This window comes from Sebastes umbrosus, chromosome 20 (genome assembly GCF_015220745.1).
Source record: "Sebastes umbrosus isolate fSebUmb1 chromosome 20, fSebUmb1.pri, whole genome shotgun sequence".
Lineage (NCBI taxonomy): Eukaryota > Metazoa > Chordata > Actinopteri > Perciformes > Sebastidae > Sebastes > Sebastes umbrosus.
This window is the reverse complement of record NC_051288.1, coordinates 4,426,719-4,450,552: the sequence shown is the minus strand read 5'-3', so window position 1 is coordinate 4,450,552 and position 23,834 is coordinate 4,426,719. Positions and strand designations below refer to the sequence as shown.

Below are 23,834 nucleotides of genomic sequence, written 5' to 3'. Positions count from 1 at the left end.
AAAATTAGTGATGACGTTGCGTAAAAAATATTCCAGCAACCTTTCTGATTGGTGAAGCTGTTCGCTGTTGCCATGGAAATGTTTACTGCACCCGCAAACAGCTGGTGAGGGTACATGTTAGAACGTGCTGCTCCATAGTCTGCTCCTGGATGTCAAACCGGACCAACATAGCGGCTCTTTGTAAACTTTCTCTGATGTCATGAAACTAGTTCACCGAGACCTGTTTCTGACAACATTTGAGGCGAGAAATAATGGATGCAGTTCCCAGAGGCGGTGAGTCGCCATTCCCAATGGTTTATGGGATGCGTATTTCCTCCATTCCTAAAATAATTATGTCCATAGTCTTGTGCCTTTTTTCCATTTTCCATTTTTTTGCTCCGCATCAAATGTTTTATGGTCAGGATTCAACTCGTAGCTGGTTGGCTTGGTTCCAATGCTTAAAACGCTTCATACAAGGATTTTCTGAAACATCAGTGGAGTGAATGAATGAGAAATTCACTTACGGAACCAGAGCAGTTCAAAATGTGGGTGGTCACTGTTGTGCTCTATTATGCATCCCCCCAAAGCATCATGGAAACTGTGGTCCAAAAAACTGAATTAGACCCCTGGTCTATTTCAAACAGATTACCAGGAACTGGTTACTGTCTTAAAACGGGGTGCCGCGGTGGTGCTAACTCCAGGTTCTTCACATGAATTGGGCTACAAAAACGAGTTACTCGTCACTCTGTTGTGTCTGTGTTTCAACCTGTTCTTGACTCTGAATGCCACAACACCACCAACATGGTGGAAACAAGCTATAACAGAAAGGATGCAAGAACATAGAAAAGTAGTGACAACTGTAGGACCCAGTAGTCTAGACTACATCTATTGCATATTAAAACCAGTCATTACCTCATTGTGTCACCGCTCTGCTCCGCCTCATCCCATGCCGCCCGCATCATTTTTTATTCCCTCTATTCCGTCTTCTTGGGGTCACTGCCTTTCATCGCTAATGAGCGACTGGAGGCCTCAATCAGCAGCAGCTTGTGGGGGCGAAGCCTGTCCCATCTGAGGCAGGAGGATGGACAGCGGCGGAGGGAACGCTCATCAAGAGTCGAGCGGAGAATTTATGAAGGGATTGAGGGGGAATGATGGAAAAGAAAACGTAGAGGGAAGAAGAAAGAAAGGGAGGTAGGGAGATGGATGGAGAAGAGAGATTGGAAACAAAACATTGAAGGCATTGCGCCACTACAGGGAGAGCCGTGAGCTGTGCGATCCATCATCAAGCTCTCTCTGTGTCTTTTTCTTTGCACACACACACCTACACATACACAGACACATACACCTCACTAGCTTCCTGCATATTAAAATGTTGCAAGGTCACAGTCAAAGGCGTTTTTTGAGGCTTTATTCTTGTGCATCTGTGTGAAGTGAGTTGAGAGGAAGTTGGAAAAGGGAGTGTGGGTGTGCAGGCAAATGTATCTCCCCGCTTATACTCCATTGAGCTAATTGTCCATACCATATAATATCCGTCTCACTTTATCGTCTTCAAATATTGATCCAGCTATCATATTCCACATACTTTACCTGTTCATTGCTCTTTAACTTTCACCCGAAAGAGACTGGCTTTAAACATTAATGGATTCAGCTGTCACTACACCCGGGGAATTTAGTAATCGCTTGTCGCCGTGATTGATCCGCCCCTTTTCTAAAATGGAAACGGTTAGAATGGAGCCCCGTGGGCTGTGCTTAGCTAGCAGTAGAGGTAGGAATGACAACCGCTGCTGGAACTGTCACAGGAATAATGAAGGTGATGGAAGGAGGGGACGCCGGTAGCAATTTCAGACGCTCACTCTCATTTTGTCATACAGTAACATCAATGCAGGGGCAACAACTTGCCTGAGGGGATGGAGTGAAACTCATCAGTCAGATATCCCACACACACACACACACACACATACACACACACACACACACACATAGGCCTTTCATTAGTAGATGTGCTGCGGAGCAATCATAGGTGTGCTTTTTAATTTCCAAGGCAGTAATGGAGCAGAGCAGGGACTGTTGGTATTTAGCTGTCAATTGCAAGTTGATGGAAATATTCTGGCAGCTTTTTTAATGTGCATGTGAGTCGATCTGTAAAAGTCACCTCTTGAACTCCAACTTTATTTTCATCACAATAGGGAACTTCTCTCTTATAACAAGTGGCAGAAGAAGAGGCACTCCGATGCTTTACTTAGAAATGCTACCATGTTGACATGCTCCATAACGAGTAAAAGTAATGCATTTGATATTTTACTGAGGTAAAAGTACGTGCATTGTCAACTAAATGTTCTTAAAGGAATAGTCAGACATAGTTATAGACGTATACATTTTGGGAAATATGCTTATTTGCTTTCTTTATAGGAGTTACTTCTGTGCCAACATATCCTCATACAGCGGTTCGTATGACATTTTATGAATAGTTATTCCTAATTTTTCGTGTGTTTTCCTATGAATGTATGCATATAGTCTTTAGGCAACAAAACGACTTAGTTAGGTTTAGGAAAAGATCAGGGTTTGGGTTAAAATAACTCAAAACTTACTGTAAGTATGGAAGTTATGTGACAAATAAATCAACGTTGACATCTGGTTTCACACGAACAGCGGCCTCCTGGGTGAAAGACTGATGGTTTTTGATCCATCCCGACCTCCTCCCTACGCATTCTTTATTCTTTCTGGTTCACAATTACATACAAATTGATTTCGTGGGATACATACGAATTACAGTGCACTACTTTTCGGAGGTATAGCTACAAACGTTGTATGAGAACAGCCTGACTGTACACATGATTAGCATAGCATAGCACAAACACTGGAAGCAGGGGGAAACAGCTAGCCTGGCTGCATACAAAGTATGTAAAAACAAAAAGTTATGTTTTTTTTCATGTAGTTACATGCTGGAACAATTTTTTTGGCCGGGCCAGTGTCCTGGAGTCTCTGCTAGTTACTTGGCAACCTCATGGTGGCGACAAGACTCCAGGAAGTCACTGCACCCGGCCAAGAAATAGTGCCGCACATAACCCTCCGTAAAATCAGAACATGTCTTTTTTTACACTTCAGGTTTTGTATGTTTTAATCAAAACAACATACAACATGTTAGTTAGTGAGCTTCAGAGGTGCTGGTAGGTGGATTCTTTTACCTTTGGTCAGAGCCAAGCTAACTGTTTCCCCCTGTTTCCAGTCTTTATGCTAAGCTAATCACCTCTTGGCTTTAGCTTCATCTTTAGTGTACAGAAAACGAGAATATTTCAAAAAATGTGAAAGTATCAAATGAAGAAGTACTCTTTCAAGGTGCAGAATTATTAAACATTAGGTATTATGTTATTGGATAATTATTATTACTGATGAGCTAATGTGTAAGCAGCATTTTATTGTTGTATCTGGTCGATGTGTCGTTAATTTTAATATACTGTTGGGAAGTTTAATGCGTCCTCTTGTCTTAGCTGTTGTAAAGTATAAGGCAGCACATAAATGGAAATAATTACATAACTAGCCAAATTCTGTGGAATTTCTTGTTTAGCTGTCCCATCTTTTTTCCTGTAATGCCCCTTTTTGAAAGATGCTGGGGTGTTGAGTGGTTACGGATGCATACCATATAACTGCAACATAACTTCACCTCTCTCTCTCTCGCTGTGTTTCCTGTCTCTCTATGTTGTCACCCCATCAAATAATGGTAAAAACTATTTAATGCTGTGTAGTACTTAAGTATTTATGGATGGTATGATTTTAGGATCTCTATTTATCAAAACCTAAAAGTCACCAATCATAAAAAACCCACAGTGCATTGCAGGCCTGGGTGTGTTTGTGTGCTTATGTCTGCATACATTGGCTTGTTTATGTGACTTATACTCAAGGGAAGGAGAGCAACCAAGGTCAGCCAGAAATTATTGACGCAGATTATCATCTCAGAGATGATGGATGGAAGTGCTCTTTATGGATCACTTCACTCCATCAAACGCCATAACTTCCTGCTCAGGGTTTCTTGTGGGAACTTGAATAGTCAAGGTGGTAGAGGCTCACAAAGTCAAATAGTCGAGATTGTGTGTAATACTGGTGTGATGGCGGGTTGCATTTGGGTCATGCAGTGGAAGTGAAAGTTTTACTGTTCTGTTTCCAAGAATATGGAGCAGCCTTAAACTAGGCAACTACTTTTGTTGGACAATATATTGTCCTAGAAATAATTGTGATAGAGTATATTATGTTATTTTAAGATCATTGTAAGAAAATATGAAAATATTCTAAATGAATAAAACATGAATAAAATAAAATCACTTATCCAAAACAATAAATAAAATCGACTCACAAGATCTGTTTGCAAAAATGTGAATTGTCGGTTCAATGCCCAATGCTTATAATGGTAGGGAAAACCCTGACATTTTTTCTGACATCATGTTGGCTAAATTGTTGGAGACATTGCTATTTAAACAAACACGCATGTAAACACAATGGGTAATATCGAGGTCAGCGAAAAAACATGAGGACATGTCCATATCTCGTACGATAAGTCAATAACGTAAAAATTATCGAAGTCATGTCCATATCTAGTACTATAAGTAAATGACGTAAAAATGATCGAGGTCATGTACATATAAAGTACGATATGTCAATAACGTAAAAATGATCGAGGTCATGTCCATATCTCGTACGACAAGTCAATAAAGTAAAAATGATCGAGGTCATGCCCATACCTCGTACGATAAGTCAATAACGTAAAAATGATCGAGGTCATGCCCATACCTCGTACGATAAGTCAATAACGTAAAAATGATCGAGGTCATGCCCATATCTCGTATGATAAGTCAATAACATACATATTATTTTGAATTTTTATGTTAGCATAAGAATTCTTGAGTAAGTCAACAATTTAACAAAAATGTCTAATAGGATAAAATGATGTAGTGATGACATATTGGACAGACATGGATGCAAACTGCTACTTGACTGGAGGCATACAACCTCGAGTCGTTAATTCTAGTTACTTTGGTTTTTTAGCATTCGTAACAGCTTAATCACCTCATCAACCCAGTGTGCTTTTTTTCCACCATCCTTCTTACAGACAGCCATTATTACTAAAACGCTAGATGAATGCACTTTATATTCTCTGTCAGCCTCTCTCATTAGCATATTTGTCTTGTCATGGTGGTCTCGTTTCACAGTTTCTTGGTGAGGTTATAGGTCGATCCATCAATATGTCTATCTGCCTTTGCATGGTTTATCTTATTCACCTTTTTGTCTCTGCCTGTCTGTATATTCTGCCCTTCTTTCTCTCACCATTATCACCTTCTTTATTTTTCCGTCTCTTCCTCGGCCCTCTCGACTCCCTCCATCTTTCACAGCTATTTCCGTCTGTCTCGTAAATACTGTTTTGCAACCGCACTGTAACTGCCTGTGTTGCCAAAAAACTCTTCTGCGCCTCTACCGCTGTGACAAAGTTCTCTAGCTTTGTCTGTCTTGTGCGCTTGGCGAGATGTAATTGGATTAAGGGAGGGTGAAAGAAAGCAGCTCCTTGTGGTTCACTCTGGTTTGCTGGTGGCTGATAACACAGGAGCCTCGCGGGAGGAAATTAACTGGGGCAGGTCATCTCTCTCTCGTTCTGTCTCTTTTTCTTCACACCTCCCTCTTTTCTCTCCCCCTCTCTTGTGTTCTCTCAGTTTGACAGAGCAAGGCTGCGCTCACGGTGATTACAACTCATTAAACACCCTTCACGCTCTTGTCTGGCTGGAATAAACAAATAGAGGGATTAATCCAAAATAGATTGGTGAAAATGGGGCTGTGGGTCTGGGACCGAGAGAGAAGAGGAGGTATATACGTAGGGGTTAGAAACGAGTGTTGGAATGAGGGCGGAGTGTGATGTAAGTAGAGGAGAAAGGTGGTGCCGTGGAGGTAATTAGCTTAGTCTAATTATTCCAGGTGAAAGTTGATCCAACTGAGAAAACGAGTTACAATTGCCGTCGTACGTAGGTGTAATGGGTTTTTCTGTCTGACAGAGCTTTATAATGCACACCCTCCAGCTTGTGCTACAAACTACCTGAGGTGATATTATCCTGCATGGCAGCACGGTGCAGTTGGAGGTAATTAGAATTCACATGCGTGGTGGTTGTGTTGTCAGGTGTAATACTAATGCTGTGGTAAATAGTGGAGCTCAGCACTTTTGCTCAGCTAACAGCGGAAGACTTTATAGAAGTTTTTTCTCCGTGCATTTCTCTTGTGTGAAATCCAATAGCTCTCGTTGAACATCAAATTATGAAACAAATCGCTGTCACATGAATTCTAAAGCAAATTATATATGGTCGGATGGATGGTGTATTCCCACGGTGCTCCACAAAGTTTTTAGTTGTTTCTCAATGGTTAAACTTCCAGGACATGTTGACTGATTTAACACATTCACATACACACATTGGTGATGTAGAGTGGCCCAGTTATACGTAACCAAGAAATGTTTTTGGGGTGACGGAAAATAATAGGAATAAGGCATACCTTCAACAAGGCTGCACAAGCTCGAAATCTACATTAAAATACACATAGTGATTGACAATCAAGGGATACATGTGTCTTACAATGTTAATAAATCGTTGGTCTTCCAATTCAAATAACCATTACAGCAATGATTCACATGAGAGATTTCTGATCTGCCACCTGGTTAAGGTTTGGTCAGGTGAAGAAACTGAAACTACTTCCAACTGCAACAGTCTTACCAAGAGGTCCATGCCATAGTTGTTCTTGGGCTTACAATCGGATCACGTGATCTTCCTCACCAGCAGAATTTTGGATTTGAATTTGAGTTTGATTTTGAATGTGTCGATGCTCAAATTTCCAGTCCTCTGAGCATTTTATGGACTTCTCATCCGTGTTTTATTAAAAAAAAGAAAAATGAAGATTGAAAGTTCTTTCTTCAATCTCACCACAAGGTCCATTCAGTCGCTTTAACTACTTAGGGCAAGGTCATGGTAATGGTTCAAAGAAACCAATGCTGACAGTTGGCAGGAGACGGGATGCATTTAGATGCCTTACTGTGACCTCCCCCGTAAAATGTATTGCAGCGCTAAAACAATGTCACTTTTGCTTCCACCAAGCTGCAACCCCCCGATGCTGAGAAATCAAGCCCAAGTGGAAGTGCCAAAAACTGCAGTTCTTCAAATGGCCACTTGAGGCTGGCTCCAAAAACGAGTCAATCCCCATAGACCCCAATGTTAAAATGGCAAACATTACAGCAGAAATAAACAGACTGGTACAAAAAGACGGTTATGGTCTCTATAGCTAATATCCCCACAACTGTACAGTATATTCTATAGACAACTCTGTTACTGGATCAAAAGCTATTCATATAATTATTGCTGGGAGGTTGCAGTAGCTCAATCCGTATGGACTTGGCTTGGGAACTGGAGGGGTCGCTAGTTCAAATCCCTGCACGGTCCAAGTACGGCGTGTGGACTGGTAGCTGGAGAGGTGCCAGTATTCATCCTGGGCACTGCTGAGGAGGCCCTTGAGCAAGGCAACGACCCCCTAAAACTGCTCTCCGGGTGCAGTATAGTAGCTGCCCACTGCTCCTAATATACTAGGATGGGTTAAATGCAGTAACTAAATGTGCTGTGCTGTGCTATGTATAATATTATACTTTACATTTACAAGGAGACTGAAAAGAAATTGATTCACAGATTTGCTGCTTATGACAAACAATGGCAGAGATGAAAGACAGAATTATAGAGCGTTTTATTTTTAAAAGAAATAGCCATGTGGCTGGAAAATGATGCTGTAAAAGAAAATATCCCCATTTAATGATGATTTCGTATTATGAGAGCACCAGCAGATCAGACGGTGTTGTATCCACATAAAGTACCAATGGAGCAGGTGGGGGGGGCAAGGCTGGAGGCATTCAGTCATTTTGGTTGGCTGACCAATCACGCATGGAGCTCTTGCACTATGATACAGCTTCACTTGTTATGTTGTGTCATGCCATGATTCATCACGACCTTGAACCGTGTTCACTTCATGTTGCACGTTTTCCATTTTGTTCTTCTGTCCTCGTGTTCTTCTCACTCATTGCCACAGCAGCGTGGCACTAACACTGGTCATTATCAGTGTTTAGTTAGTCACTGCAGCAGCTTTTTGACAGCAGCACCACCACATTAGTGAACAGTGACAGTGGCTATATGGGAATATATGTTTGTGATTTCATGATATAAACTGTGAAAACGGTTAGTTATCTGTCTCTTTAGTGGCAAAGCGACTCTCTAAATCAGATTTCTGAATGTGGTTTGTTATAACAGTTAAGTACAGGAACATTACTAACACATTTTTTTCCTCTCCTCTCCTCAGCTCTCCTCCTCCTCTATGACGTCACCAACAAAGCATCCTTCGACAACATCCGGGTAAGAACAACCACACTTGGACCACTTTTCCCTCCTTCTTCCCTTCTTTCATATAAGTCACTGCTGTCTTGTGTCAATCCCCAGAAATTAGTTTCTGGAACAAATTAGCAGTTATTAAATGAGGTGGGGTTGGTGCGGCGTCGGCAGTAATGTGGGCGTTGAGGTGAAGACAGTCAATCTACTTTCCAACCCTCACCTATGGTTATGAGCTTTGGGTAGCGATTGAAAGAATGAGATTACGGATTCCAAGGGCTGAAATGAGTTTCCTCCATAGGGTGGCTGGGCTCACTTTTACAGATTGGGTAAGGAGCTCAGACATGCAGAGGGAGCCCGCTTCTCCTTTCACGTTGAAAGGAGCAAGTTAAGGGTGCGCTGGATTGATTATATATCTCATCTCTATACCTCGGGATCCCCCGGGAGGAGCTGGAAGGCGTTGCTTGGGAAAGGGACGTCTGGACTACCCAGATAAGAGGCAGAAAATTTAATGGAATGGCTATTTTGCACCCTAACAAGATTCAGGAGTTAGATTACACCCTAATTTCACTCTCTATACCAGAAATAAATTGGCCGGTTGCCTGAATTGAAAGGTGTAATGATTCGTGGATGCTTGAAATCACTGTTGATCCCTCTGGAGGTACAAATTCAATGCTAGTTGATGGAATAACCAGATTTACTCATTGAGTGATGAAAGTGCAGGTGAATGGTCCTGGCATAGAAATAGAATAGAAGTAGAAAGGTCATTAAAGGTCATGGTAATTTGACTAGTACAAAAGAAAATGGTGATTGCTGTTAGTTGTTATGGTGACAACAGAACACACGTCAGTGGGGCTCACCGGGAAGAGACTAATGGCTTGTTAGATAGCTTGTCACTCTGCGGGGAGTGAGGCGGAACGGCCGTTAGACCCGGAGCTGCCGCTGGCCGCTAGCCCGCTGGCCGCTAGCCCGCTGGCCGCTAGCCCGCTGGCTGTTAGCCCGCTGGCTGCTAGCTAACTGTTCGGTTCATTTTCTGTAATCAGTGTAGCATCGAGGCATGGCGGAATACAGTGGTGCAGGAATCCTAAAACCCAGAAATGAGTTAGCATTTTAGCACTGCCGGTTCCCTCGTCTCGAAGTCAATGGGCCTGAAATAAGGTCTGTGGTTAACACAAGCTTAAGAGATTTTAACATTTTGTTCTACGATATAAAAGACGTCAGTAAATATCCCACTCGTGAATTTTGAAGCTTTTATATATCTGGCGGTTGCTAACCAGTGGCTAAATGAGACTACTAAACGTCATCACGCTCAACACTAGTTGTCGCCTTTAGCTTAGTGGTGGTGACGTGAAGTCATGCGACCGTGGTGAAGTTCGTTTAAAGCCTAACGTTAGCTTTTTACTTTTGGCGATTGCATTCACATCCTAAAAGTGGGGTCCATTTGCAAATATTATCTTGCTGAACAAAATGTGTAAGTATCATAAACATGTGTTTGCCACAGAGCTTATTTTCAGCAATAATCCAACTCGCAATGCAAAAAATCCAATTGGCTTTTTGTTTAGGGAACCCGTGCGATGCTAACTTCCTGGTTGGCCTACAAAAGTATGTCATCCCTGCACCACTCTCTTAGGCGAAGAGCTAACTAACTAGCTTGTAGTTAGCTAGCTAGTTATTCAATTTTACTCATTTATTACTCTGGCTCTCTACGCTTCATAACGTTACTATGCGTTCACTCTGTGAATGAAAATGGGTTCTATGGTTACCCACGAGTCTCCCCTTTACAGACATGCCCACTTTATGATAATCACATGCAGTTTGGGGCAAGTCATAGTCAAGTCAGCACACTGACACACTGACAGCTGTTGTAGCCTATTGGGCTGCAGTTTGACATGTTATGATTGGAGCATATTTTTTATGCTTGTTTGAGAGTTCTTTAGAATTTTGTTTTGTCTGACACAAATTGTGGGTCAACTTAATTCTTTGGACATTCAAATGGGGATTTTACATGAATGCTTACCTTAGATTATGTCACAGAGGAGTGTAACATTGAATCTTGGATATTGTTGAATGCTTTCCCTTCCTGTAAACAAAGCAGAAATATAATTTGGATTGCACAAGTTCACGCTCACGGATACAGCAGTCTCTTTTCCACTAAATGTGCAAATGAATACAAAAGTTCTCAAAGTAATGTGTAAAAGTACCCATGCTCATGCCCACAGCAGGGATGGGATGATGAACGATGAGGATGGTGAGTGAGGATGACCACAGTGGCAACAAATGATTAGATTAGACCTCACTTTCCACCACCCCAAATGGAGCCATGTCTTTGTAGTCGCCGCATGACTCTCCTCTGAACTACTCCCACTGTGATTTGCCAGCCATCTCCTGCCCCATTTGGTGCCACTCCCTGCGTCCTTTATAGGTGCATTACTCTCCTTTGATTAACGCAGAGTGGAGTTAAGAGCAGAAAATGACCATTATATAAGTGTATGTCTCACACATCAAGGAGAGGAATGGCTCCATAGCCATCCGTCAAGTTTCATGCATTTACATCAGCAGACTGTGTGTGTGTGAGTGTGAGTGTGAGTGTGAGTGTGAGTGTGAGTGTGTGTGTGTGTGTGTGAGTGTGTGTGTGTTCATGGGTATGTCTGTGTGGGGTGCCTGCGTGACCTGAATGTGCATGTGTGCTCAGGTGTGTGTGTGTGTGTGCAGGTGCCCTCATTAACAGAGGATGGAGGACAGTCCCTAGAGAGAGACAGACACAGCTTAGCTTCTCCACAAACAGCTGGTTACCATCATTATGCTCTTAATAGTTTGCAGTCAATCACTCCAGCAGGTATTTAAATCCTTGGTTTTATTTGGGATGGATGACAGAGGACAGACAGGCAGACCGGTGTGAGCTTCAATGCAAAGTCCATCCAAAATGAAAGCATGTGGCACAACTCTTCTCCATTACACTGTGCTTTATTCTCCAAACATTTTTCAGTTATCTTGCCCTCATGAAGTTGGTGTTTAAAGGTAGAATATGCAAGAATTTCCTTAAAAACAATGTACTGACTGATACAAGAATAATCCCTCTCAATCATCACTGTGACCCAACAGCGCGCTGGGTGTGCAGCCCGTCCAGGTCGTCAGATCCCACCGCTTTGTCACGTTCCTTGGCGTCTAATAGCGAGGCACAAGTCCCCCCTTTAGCTCTGTCAGTTACAAAGCGGCTGTATTTCATAGATGAGAACGGACTGTGTGTTCTTATGTGCATGTGCTCCAGACAGTGTCCCCCCTTGACCGAAAGCAGCGCTGCCACAGCGGACAGAAGCCTGCCCTCCGACTGCATTCACTGTCATCCCGCAGGGTTGTGCGGAGTTGTGGGTGTGTTGTGCTTTAGAAAGTAACCGCCGTGAAACAATCAGAAAATAATGTTTTATTATGCTGATTCACGGCTTTATTCCCACTAACGCCGCTCCCTCTCTTCATTCATTCTAGGGGCCAACTTTGAATGCTGTGTGTTTACAAGCAGCAACCGACAACGGTTTGCCTACATATTATACCTTTAAGGTTGTTTTCGGTTGTTTTCGGTCGTCATCATTCTCCCATAAATCCAGAACATAATATTACCATCAACCTTTTAAAATATTCTCTAAGTCCATCCAATTCCATCAATGGGTAAAAAACATTGAATCATTTTTTAAAACAAAAGTCTGTACTCTTTCAACCTCATTTTTAAGAACACATTACTGTGTAAGCAAATCTCTACCATCTCTTAAAGGTTCTCTGTACATAATTTAGAGCATACCTATTGCCTCCACAAGGCTCTCAACATGCTGACGGCTGCACTGGCAGCTAGCAGCTAACGGTGCTAACAGCACAAACACTGCAAACAACGGCAACAGCTCTGACAGATCTTACAGTGTTAACATGAGGGGGAACAGGAGGGTGGGTGCTACGTTTCCACGACGATGCTGTGGGTCAGGACGGCGTTATTAGTGGTTACGGCTGCATAGTGCAGAGCGGCGGATTACAACACACACAGAGGGAGAGTGACTTAATTCTCTGCTCAGGTAGACATTACTCCACTATATCTTTACATAGCAAATAGATATGTGCTGCTATATTAATGCTGTGGATCTCATATATAGAACCTTTCCTATTTTTTGGACAACACTAACTAAGACTTTTATCCTCCCACCTGAGAAATTAATGGGTGAGTGTTAAAATGCTGCCTGTATTGCCGCTAATTTTACAATATGGTTTACAGAGACAGTTTGTCATTGTATGGAACTCAAAAATGTACTATGACCTCGGCCAGTGTATTCCTGAGAACCACAGGAGCACCCCCAATCACACTGCCAGGTATTCTTGGAGCAATCAGAGAACACAGGAACAGTAGGAGTGTCGATGATTTGAAATCAGAAAGCTATAGTTAAAACTGGAACGGGGATTTAAGCACTGGAGTACGCACCTGTAGCACGTACACGGATTGCTGATCGATTTTTTTGCTAAATTTGAATGTATGAAGCAGTAGCACTCTCTGTAGTCTCTGTATTGCCCGTGTATTACTTCACGTTTCAAATATCAGAATCTGGGCTCTGAAAATAAATCTTCCTTAGCCTGACATGCTTTTTCTCCTCCAATGGCCCTTTGATCATTTGTCTTCATTATATGTGGTATTGATCATATCCTCTACATTTTTAATGCATCAACCCTGCTCCTCTTACTGTACAGGTTTCTCCATGTATGAGGATGTTAGCCTATTAGCATTTTAAGTTACACACACAACAGCATTAGCATAAAAAAACAGCTCTAGAGCAGAAGCAAACTCAGCGGGAGGCTAGTGGACAGTCTGCCAGTGTGTGTGTGTGTGTGTGTGTGTGTGTGTGTGTGTGTGTGTGTGTGCGTGTGTTTGTGTTTGTGTGTGTGTGTGTGTGTAGTGAATATACAGTAAGGGCTGTAATCCCTTCGGAGGGGTGAGAGAGAGCACACCTGTTCAGCTCAGGGCTGAACCGCAACCTACACATGCAAATCACTGTGGGCTTGTTAATGTTAATCAATTCTAATTAGAACTGAAGTGCAGATTGTGCAGGCCTCATAAGTGCACACAAACACACACTTCTTTCCTGAGATGCAGCAGTGCTTTTCTTTATTTTTTCCACTTTCACCTGTGTGATATATTTGCCGGCTTGTCATGTGTCGCAACGGCTGGAGAGGCACAGTGTAGCTGCAATCCAGCAGTGCACTGAGGTTATGGTGTCAACATTCCCAGCCACCACTCATATTTGTATCATTTTTGTCACCGTAGTGTATGCAGCCAAGTAGACCTTTCCAAAAACCACACATATTATACATGTTATGTACAGTGGTGGAAGATAACTACATACAGTATACTGTACTTAATCACACTTTTTTAGGGACTTGTAATTTTGTATAGACCTTTTCATTGCCATTCTGTTGCTAGGGCAACAGCTTTGGTCTAATTTTCCTTCCTGTCAGCTACTGCATTAACAACCATTGGAACAGGAAATACAAAGGGGCCCATTTAGTTTAGTTTATGTTAGGGTACCACTTTTTTCAGACCGAGTACAAGTACTTACATTTGGGTACTCGCCGATACCAAGTACTGATATGAGTACTTCTCTGTGCCAAAAGACCCTCGTTAACAGCCAGCTGGAGGGTGTGAGCGACACATGGCAGGCTGGGGAGTCCCGCATTCGGGGCGGTGCGCCGCGACCGGCTCTAGGTCAGCTTGGAAAGGCTTGGGGCCAAGGTGCTTCTTGGGGCCGTGGCCAAAGAGTCACCGGAGCGGACTGTCCTTAATGCGCCCCAGCCACGTCGTGCTTCCAGGACGGGGCTTTGCCCACGTAAAGGGCGCCAGGAGTCTGCCGCGATGTCTGCATCCCACCCGTCCCGTCTTGAAACACGGACTAAGGAGTCTAACGCAAGCGCAAGTCAGAGGGTGCAAGCAAAACCCCGTGGCGCAATGAAAGTGAGGGCCGATGTGTGCCGCCTGAGGTGGGATCCCGGCCCCGCAGGCTCGGGCGCACCACTGGCCCGTCTCGCCCGCATCGTCGGGGAGGTGGAGCATGAGCGCGTGCGATAGGACCCGAAAGATGGTGACGAGAGGTTAACGTCACGCTGCCGTAAAGTGGTATCGGTGCCGTTGTATCTGAGCCGTTTTGCAAGTACGAGTACATGAGCACAATATCGGACCCGATACCCGATACTGGTATCGGTATCGGTGCATCCCTAGTTTATGTTTTCAAGTTTGAAAAGGTCAATTGCTCTTTTTTACTACCTACTTCTAGAGTGAAATATACTTTTTAAAGACCTTTGCACACCAAGTCCGTATTTTTCATCCGAAAGTGTCGCATCTTTTAAAATAAATAGGACCTCACGTTTGATTTTCGGTGTTTTTTTCGCATCCGTCAAAAAGGCAAAAGAGGGTTGTTTGACTTGACATGGAATGTCCTTAAAATCTTGTGCTATTTATACGCCTTTCCATGAGATCAGGTAGATTGCTGTTACTTTTACTCAAGTAAAATATCAAAATACTTCTTTCACTACTGCCGAGATGAGCGTATTAATATTTATATAATATTGGCTACATGTGGCACACATCATTCTAACCGGATATGCATTCAAGGCTACTGTAGCACACTGTATCACCAGCACACACTGATGTCTCCCATAGTGTAAATCCATTAGCAGCAGAGCCTCAGGGTGAAGGCTGGAGAGCATTTGGATGATAAAGAGATGGAGACAGCGTGCCCAGTGATTTCCATCCCTCTCTCTGGCTTATTCTGTCTCCCGTGTGTTTCTGTTGCTCTTTCACTTCTCTCTTCGCTCTCCATACCATCTGTAACCATGACCACACAGCCACTGCTGCTTCCTATCTGACTCTTTTCTCTGCCTCTATGTAATGTCATCTATAGCTTCTGCTGCCTTTCTGTTTCAGTAGTCCATGGTATTTCTACTTAACATTCTATTTTCTAACCTTTTAGTGTCCTCACAAAAAAAAAAAAGCAATGGAAAATTGTTCCCTTTGCATTTTTATGTCCTTGGGGAAATAATAACAATCAGTGTTTTGTTTTTTTAAACAGACCCCACAGTTTTTTTTTTTTTTTTTTTTACATTGGTCTCTACCAAACGGTTGAGATGTCGCTTCATGGTAAAAGAAAAATACGAACCATACACTGTTAGTATGCTAGTAATAGGTTAGGTAGTATTACCAGTATTACTGTCATTCCCATGTATTTATTCTAGATATTTACCATATTTACAGTAAACTGCTTTAAAAACATCTCAGAAATGATGAAAAAGGCCACTGATATAATTTGTTCATCAAATATATAATGGAATAACATTAAATATGTGATAATAACAACAGTGAATCTTCATTTTTTTTTATAATTTCATAAAAATTACACGTTTCTATCTACAACCTTTACCACTAAATGACAACTCAACTGTTCAGTCGAGCATATTTTTAGACAGTAAAAAGAAATCCTACTAATTAAATTCTTTCAGCATATATATGATGGAATAACAGTTAAGCTGAGTTAAGTCAACACATATTTCAATAAGATATAGTGACTCAAAATGTGCTCTACCAAACAGCCGAGCAGAACATTAAGACCAGTGTATTTGCAGTAATTCTGATAAATGGGGATTGTCTTTGTTAAAGTAAGGAGGGGAACTAAAATAATCAATAATCATTTTGCCTTTGGCCTCTCAAGCCCATTTCAGGCATGTACCTTGTTAAATAAATGTGCTGGCAATGTAGGTCTTATGTACGAATAAGCCCCGGGTCACTTCCATGTGGTTGCAACGACAGTTTTATTAGGTTCCTGTGAGATTAACCTAACAATTAAATACACGTCTTCTTCTGCCTTTTTAAGAACACAAAAATCTATTCTCAATTTGCTCCAATGACATCATGTTCAATTTACAACATTGCTAACAGTAAAGAAAAAAAATAATGAGTGCTGTTCAGCACAGCACATAAAGGTCTTGACGTAAAGTCTCAACCTTGGCTCCTTTCCATGTGACAGTAATGTCCTGTCATAACAAAGAAACAAAGGAATCCTTCATAAATTTATATGGATGTTGTATCTATAGAGCAGCACGCTCAACATATCAAGGCTACACTGCTTTCACACAAACACACACACACACACACACACACACACACACACATCTCATCAAGCTTTATCATTACTGTTGTGATGCAAGTAGTAAAACATAATGCCCTACATGATTATGCAATCTGTAACTACGTTCAGGTTTCTCATTGGTCCCCAAAGACATGTTCATCATAATTTAGTGCTTTTCTGGTTGTCATGCCAACCGGTTAATGATTGCATATGTAATTATTTTTGCGAGTTTTTACCATCGATGCAGGAATAATCTTTCACCATCACCCTCAACATTTTTGATTGGACCATGATGTTCTCCCATTATGGCACCCACAATGGAATCAAATTAAAGGGTAACTGTGGTATTTTTTTCAACCTGGACACTATTTTCCCATGTTTTTATGTCTAAGTGACTAATAGGGACAACAGTTTTTGAAATTGGTCCAGTATTGAGGGATAGCACTGTAACCGGCAGCCACGAAACAAACTGCAAGTGCAATTGTGCGCGCGTCAGTGTAACGTTACATCCACTATGTGCTTGTTTTTGCCACTAACAGGCTCAAAATTGTTATTATAAGTATCTGCCAATATTATAGGAAGGAACCTTACAGAGAAATAAAACCATTTTCTTACCTTTTACTTGTTGTTGTGCCCAAGTCCCTCTCAAGGAGAAGTGTCCCTGTGAAATCTGAAATATTTGTATAACGGATGGCCATCAAATTCAAAGACCACATTGAAAATCTGTTGAATCAACCTTTCCTCGTACAACATTTCGTATGATATCTTACAAAAAAGATATTCCTCCTTTTTCGTTCGTTTTCCTACCAATGTCCAGCAACACGAGTCAATTTCCACTCGTTACATACATACAGTCTTTTCAAAATTAACTTCTGTCTTCACAGGAAACAACTTCCTTAGGAGCAGGCAAACAAAACTACTTAGTTAGGTTTAGGAAAAGATAGACTTGGTTAGGTTTAGGCAACAAAATTACTTAGTAAAAAAGATTGTGGTTTGGCTTAAAATAACTCTGGCAGTGGCGTAACTTACGTGACAAATAAATCAACGTTGACTTCTGGTTTCACACGAACGCCGGTCTCCTTGGCGAAAGTCCGATGTCTTTTGACCAACCCATCCACTCGGACCTCCTCCCTGCGCTGCGTTCGCCAGTCTTTTTATTTAGTGGTACACAATTCCGTGAATTACACACAAATTGATTTTGTGGGATATACACAAATGACAGTGTATTTCTTTTCGTAGGTATAGCTACGAATGGTGTATGAGACCAGCCTGTTTAGATAGCACTAAGCTACGCTTTCTGTACTCCAGCACAACAAACTCTGCCCGGTTGCCACTCGCGTTTCCACCACGGATGTATTCCACTATTCCACCGTTGTCTTCCGGCAGCACGTCACCTCGCCAGATTTCAGAACGAGACTTCTCCTTGAGCGAGACTCTTTCTATAATGTTGCCAGATACTTATAATAACAATTCAGAGCTTGTCATGGCAAAAAACAGCACTTTTAGCGGACGTAAATTAGCGCTCTCCCACACAAAAACACGGGAAAATTGGGTCGAGGTTGAAAGATACCCTTTAAGTTATAATAAAACAATAAAAACAAAGAAAGCACATGATCTAGGGTCATTTGTGTGATTTTTAGACATGATGATAACCTTACCAACAACTTCATCTAGATGATCAGAAAAAACATGACATCTTTTCCCCATGTTGCATTATTCAGTCTGTATGTGCTACTGCATGCGTGTAAATATAGTCATAATGTTTCAGGAGCCTCATGACTTTAAACCCTTGAATCCCTTAACAACCTCTTATCAGGGCTTTACAGCTGCTTCTTTGGCACCATGCACCATGTCGGCTAAAGACAATTCCTCAGTTGCGGATTTGCACTCACTCACATGCCAAACACACACATATGAATATACAATCCTGGCACGCACACACAGACGGAATTTATTGGTATTGACCAGCACGCTTGGGAGCAGAGGCCACAAAGAAGAAAATCATTAAATCGTTAAATCACTGAAAACCTTTTCACAGCAGGGAGGCTTTGTTGTTCAAAAGATTCCCACAACAAGTAAAGTAAAAATCAATTTGATGTACACCCGGGGGTCAGCTGGCGCACGGTCAGCTAAATGTTTGGAGAGGGGAAAGTAATAGAGCAGACTGTAGCGAGCAGAATTACGGCGTGTTTGTGCAAATATAATCAGTAGAGATATATTTTTTTCTGTTGCATTTACCACATGCTGTTCTTGCAACTCATGTCTGTAGTCATGTCTGTAGCTATGTCGACGAAAAGTAATGCATTGTAATTCGTATATATACACCACGAAATCAAGTCATATGTAATCCACGTAAGCAGGTGGAGCAGGAAGTATAAAGAGCATGAAAAGCCGTGTAGGGAGGAGGTCGGGGTGGATGGGTCACTGGACTTTCGCTCAGGACGCCGCTGTTCGTATCCCGTGTGAAACCAGAAGTCAACGTTGATTAGATTGTCACCTAACTTCCATACTTAAGATAAGATAAGATAAGATAAGATATTCCTTTATTAGTCCCGCAGTGGGGATTTGCAGTGTACAGCAGCAAACAAGATGCATCAGCTAACACGGTAAAAAAAGAGCTAAACAAAGTGTAACAAAATATGAACCATTTAAATAGTATAAAAATAGTAGCAGTATATCCAGTATTGACAATAAACAGACTATTAACAAAATTGCACAAGTGGAAAATGGAAAATGATATTGCACAGTGAGAATGAATGAATGAATGAATGAAATTCCACCTGAAAAAATATCAAGTTATGTCAGTTTTTTGGTGTGTAAGTGGTCTACCGGGAGCAGTGCTGGTTGTGGAGTCTGACAGCTGCAGGAAGGAAGGACCTGCGATAGCGCTCCATCACACACTTTGGGTGAAGCAGCCTGTCGCTGAAGGAGCTCTCCAGTGCTGAGATGGTGTCCTGCATGAAGTGGGAGTCATTCTCCATCATGGATGACAGCTTAGCCATCATCCTCCTTAAGTTACACCACTTCCGGTGTTATTTTAACCCAAAGGCGATCTTTTCCTCAACCTAACTAAGTTGTTTTACTACCTAAACCTAACCAAATTGACCTTTTTCTATACCTAAATAGTTTTTTGCCTAAACCTAACCAAATCGTTTCTTGTGAAGACTGTGACTGTGAAACCATTGTATGAGGATACGTTGCACAAAGTCATAGCGTGTTCTTTGTTATAGCCAGAGATAGACTTGTACTGTCAGCTGCACTGGCCATTTCTGTCAAATAAACTGCAAAAACACTCCAGCGGTAAGATTTGCGCTGATAAAGCAAGTGGCCCGACCACACCTTGAGTAAGATACGGTAACAAACTTACAACCAAGCTTCATATCAGCTTCAGCTGAACTTAAGAATTCCTTTTGCCACATGATAAGGACCGTGGATTTCATCCCCTATTTTTTATTTGACAGTGTAGTAAAATAATTTTCCAGCACAGCCTCTCTAGTAGCAACATAGACGTTGATGAATCTCAGTGCCAGTTTGTCTAATTGAGCTGCAGGGACACCAAAAAGATTTGAGATGAATAACAAAAACCCACTGATGATTGGCAGGAGCGAGTGGTGACGCTTTGCTCATCGAGGTCCTTTTCAAGCAGAAAAATCAACGATGGAAAAAACACTCTCCAGCTCTCTGCCTGTTTATTGAACGAAATCAAATAATGTTTGTCCTTCCATCTCCCTCCTCCCTCTGCTCGTCTGTCTGTCTGTCTCTCATCTATACTCACACAAACTCAGGAGCATATTTGTTTATTTTCTCCATCTACCCCGCGACATCCCGCCAGCCCTCGCACTTTCTCTCAATTTCTGCTTCTTCTTCGTCTGTTTATTTTTCATTTTTCACGCTTTCTCCCTTCTGTCAAGGCTCTAAGGTAGCTTTTCACCCGCTTCTCCGACGCTAACAATGGCATTTCCTCTTCTATTTTTTTAGTCAGTTTACTTAAAAACGTTCCCAGTGTCGCCACAGCTTTTCAGAAAGACGTAAGAAAACAGCTTGAAAGGGCCGATGTGTGTCTCATGAATATGTAGAAGACAAGGAGCAGGAGATTAAGATGTGAAAGACGTGTGGTAGTTGGATGCTAATTGGTTATTCAGCCTTTTTAGGGGATTTGACAGCAACTTTAATGGCTCCATCTGTATAATTGGTTTATCGCAGCATTCGAAGGACTTGGAAAGAGTCCACACAGACGCCTGCTTTTGCATGTGATGTTGCCCTAAACCAAGGCGGTCAAACTCATTGTAGTTCATGGGCCAGACCAGTAAAACCATTGCATGATAGCCTATAAATCACAAAACCTCCAAATGTTTCCCTTTTCTTTTAGTGTAAAGAAGTACAAGTACATACTGAAAACATTCACAATTAACAATCCATTTACAAAACAGATGATGAACAGCTTGAGACATCTCACTGATGTCTCAGCTACGACTAAATACAGACAGCTGTTTCCTCAAACCTGCCAACAATTCATGTATCCTCTCTGTTCTCAGTTGTTCTTGTATTTTTCACCATGATGAGTCTGATAGTGCTGCTGAATGTTATATTCCTTGAGCACTGAAAGGTGCTGTGAACACACCAAGCACATTGGCCTCCCATTTACCTCTGTGAAGAAATAGGAACTGACAGTGTTGTGTCACGTAGCTTGTACGTGAGCATGTGGGATCTATAACAGCGTATTCAGCACAGGGCCTGTTTCTCTTATTACCTCTGCCAAGGCCAAAGGCCTAGGAAGGAGGTTATGTTTTCACCGGCGTTGGTTTGTTGGTTTGGTGGTTTGTCCATTTGGAGGATTACTCCAAAAGTCCGCAATGGATTTGAATTACATTTTTTGGAGGGGTGGGGTTTGGCACAATGAACAATCCATTAGATTTTGGTGTACCGCTCATCTCAACATAAACAAAAACACATGTGGATAATGGTGCAGTGAGGTACATGAAACTTGCCTTGGCGGAGGTTTGCGCTCTCCGAGTGCACCGTTAGAGTTCTGCTCCCTTTCGCTCTGTGCTCCAATAACAAGTCGAGCGAGCTCGGAACACGGCAGAACCTCGGCCAACTTTCTCCTTTCCTATATATTATGCAACGCTATGTGCTAGGCTTGTCTACGCTGAAAAGAAAAACAAATTTTGACACCTACGTCTGTTCAAAGCTAACATTACTAGAAAGCCAGAAGGGGGGCAGAACTTGCCTATTTTCACACTCCAACCCACTCATCTAGTGGGCCGGATTGGATCTTTTAGCGGGCCGGTTCTGGCCCTCGGGCCGCATGTTTGACACCCCTGACCCTAAACGCAGACTCACATAGTGACATTCACAATAGACACATACCAGTTAACACAAGTGCAAAAACCCCAACACTGAGTCATATTTGCACATGCGGTACACCCCAAAATTGAGTGACCACATTTTCTGTATATTGCGATATCATTAGCCAAACACACATTTTTAGATATCTTCATGAAGTGATAATAACATTATTCTATTCTCCACATGTATTGTGAAGAAAAATAATATCTGATTATAAAGCGGCCGTTTACAGTACTTGCACAGTTTTGTTATTTGGGCTCCTACACACTTCATAGAACAGTTATATTATATAACAGAGACATTCTTGTTTAAGGAAAATGTAAATATTGTAATTATGCAGTTAAATGTTTGAAGTTCTAGTCTGAGGGTTTCATACTGAAGTTGTTTGAGCTTCTCTGGAATGATGTTTAGGTAACCTCAGTCTGGTATCAGTTTATGCAGCCAAATATAGCTTACTTTAAGTGCTTTAAGTGGGACCCGTTACACACACATTCCACTAACATGGATACTTTTGTACACTTTTATACAAACCTACACTCATACTACTCCTGCTTACACAACCTGATGCTGTCCCAAACACACGCACACACACACACTCAGAGTGCAGCAGGCTAATAAGTGTCAGTCGGTTCAGCCTCGCTGATGGAGGAAACGATCTCTTCTTCTCTGTCTTTTCATCTTCTTCTTCTTGTTCCTGATCAGAGGCGGAGTGCATCCCACCTAGACTCCTGAGAATTTTGCTTTTTTTTTTTTTTACCCTTCAAGCTCTAGTTATTAATCACTCAGTTCGAGGGGAAAGCTCACTGTATATCTACCGAGTGCATTCGGAGCGTTTGATCCTTCAGCTCATTTGGCAGCTCAGGTGGATCCAAATAAAAACCACTAAGATGCCTTAAGAAGACTATGCTGTGGTTTGTAACAGGGGTTTACCAAACTCTCTTTTTCCTTTCCTGATACCGACACTCAGTACATGTCACTGTGTAGAACTGATTGGGATCATTCTACCACTACACTTACCTAACTATAAGTGGAGATGTTCATGCACCAACTTTTCTTTTTTGGGCTGGTGCTAATGTGTTTTTGTACAGGGCAGGATTTCCATTAGAAAAAAATTGGTGCTGGTGTCCTGGAAGATTTCAATTTACCAGACAAATGGGATAAATTCCGGCCAAATATTATCTGTGTTTATTGAGCTTAAAAACAATTTATAGGAAGGCTATATAAAGAATCATGCTGTGGCTGGAACCGGGCCTAAGCACCAGGGATTTTGTGTTAAACAAGTAGCAAACTCCTTTCAAGGAACAGTGTGTAATAATAGGGGGATCCATTGGCAGAAATGTAATATTTTACTATAATATGTAATTACCTGAAAATAAGAATTGTTGTGTTTTCGTCACTGTAGAATGAGGCGTTTATATCTACACAGGGAGCGGGTCCTCTTCACAGAGCCGGCCGCCATGTTTCTACAGTAGCTCAGAACCGACAAACCAAACACCGTTAACTTTTCCTGTTTTGTCCAGAGTCAATAATGTTACTCACTCTGAAGTCAACTCCCCCCGTCACTCCACTCAGCCGCCGGGAACCAAGACACGGGAAACCTCTCTTGGTCTTGAGGAGCTGCAGTATTTATTCCTACACAAACTGCAACTTCCACTGTACATTCACTTGATATCCTCAAAGCTGAACTGACTCTCTTCTGTTCCACTCATTCACTTGTTCATTCACACACATTTGCCGCCGCTCTCTCTCTCTTGCTTCACCACTCACTTCCCAACAAACTCATGGCTTTCATCCAGGAGTCCACTGTTTGTATCCTGTGCGTTAAGTTTCACTTTCACTTTACAATCAGCTGCTTGTTCGTGTCCTGTGTTCACAACGTTAAGTCACATTTGCACTGTATAAACGTAGTAGTTTTAAGCCCAACCATGTTGTTGTTTCCTAAACCTAACTAAGTTGTTTTGTTGCCTAAACC

The 23,834-nt window shown here is 41.9% G+C and overlaps 1 protein-coding gene across 1 annotated transcript in view; it reads left to right on the top strand.

Moving 5' to 3' along the window:
• Positions 1 to 23,834, top strand: part of LOC119479656 (ras-related protein Rab-26) — a 97,377-nt gene that overhangs the window by 49,666 nt on the left and 23,877 nt on the right. Inside the window, exon 5 of the mRNA XM_037755484.1 lies at positions 8,341 to 8,393. Coding sequence (XP_037611412.1) covers positions 8,341 to 8,393 — 53 coding nt within the window. The remainder of the gene's footprint in view (positions 1 to 8,340; positions 8,394 to 23,834) is intronic.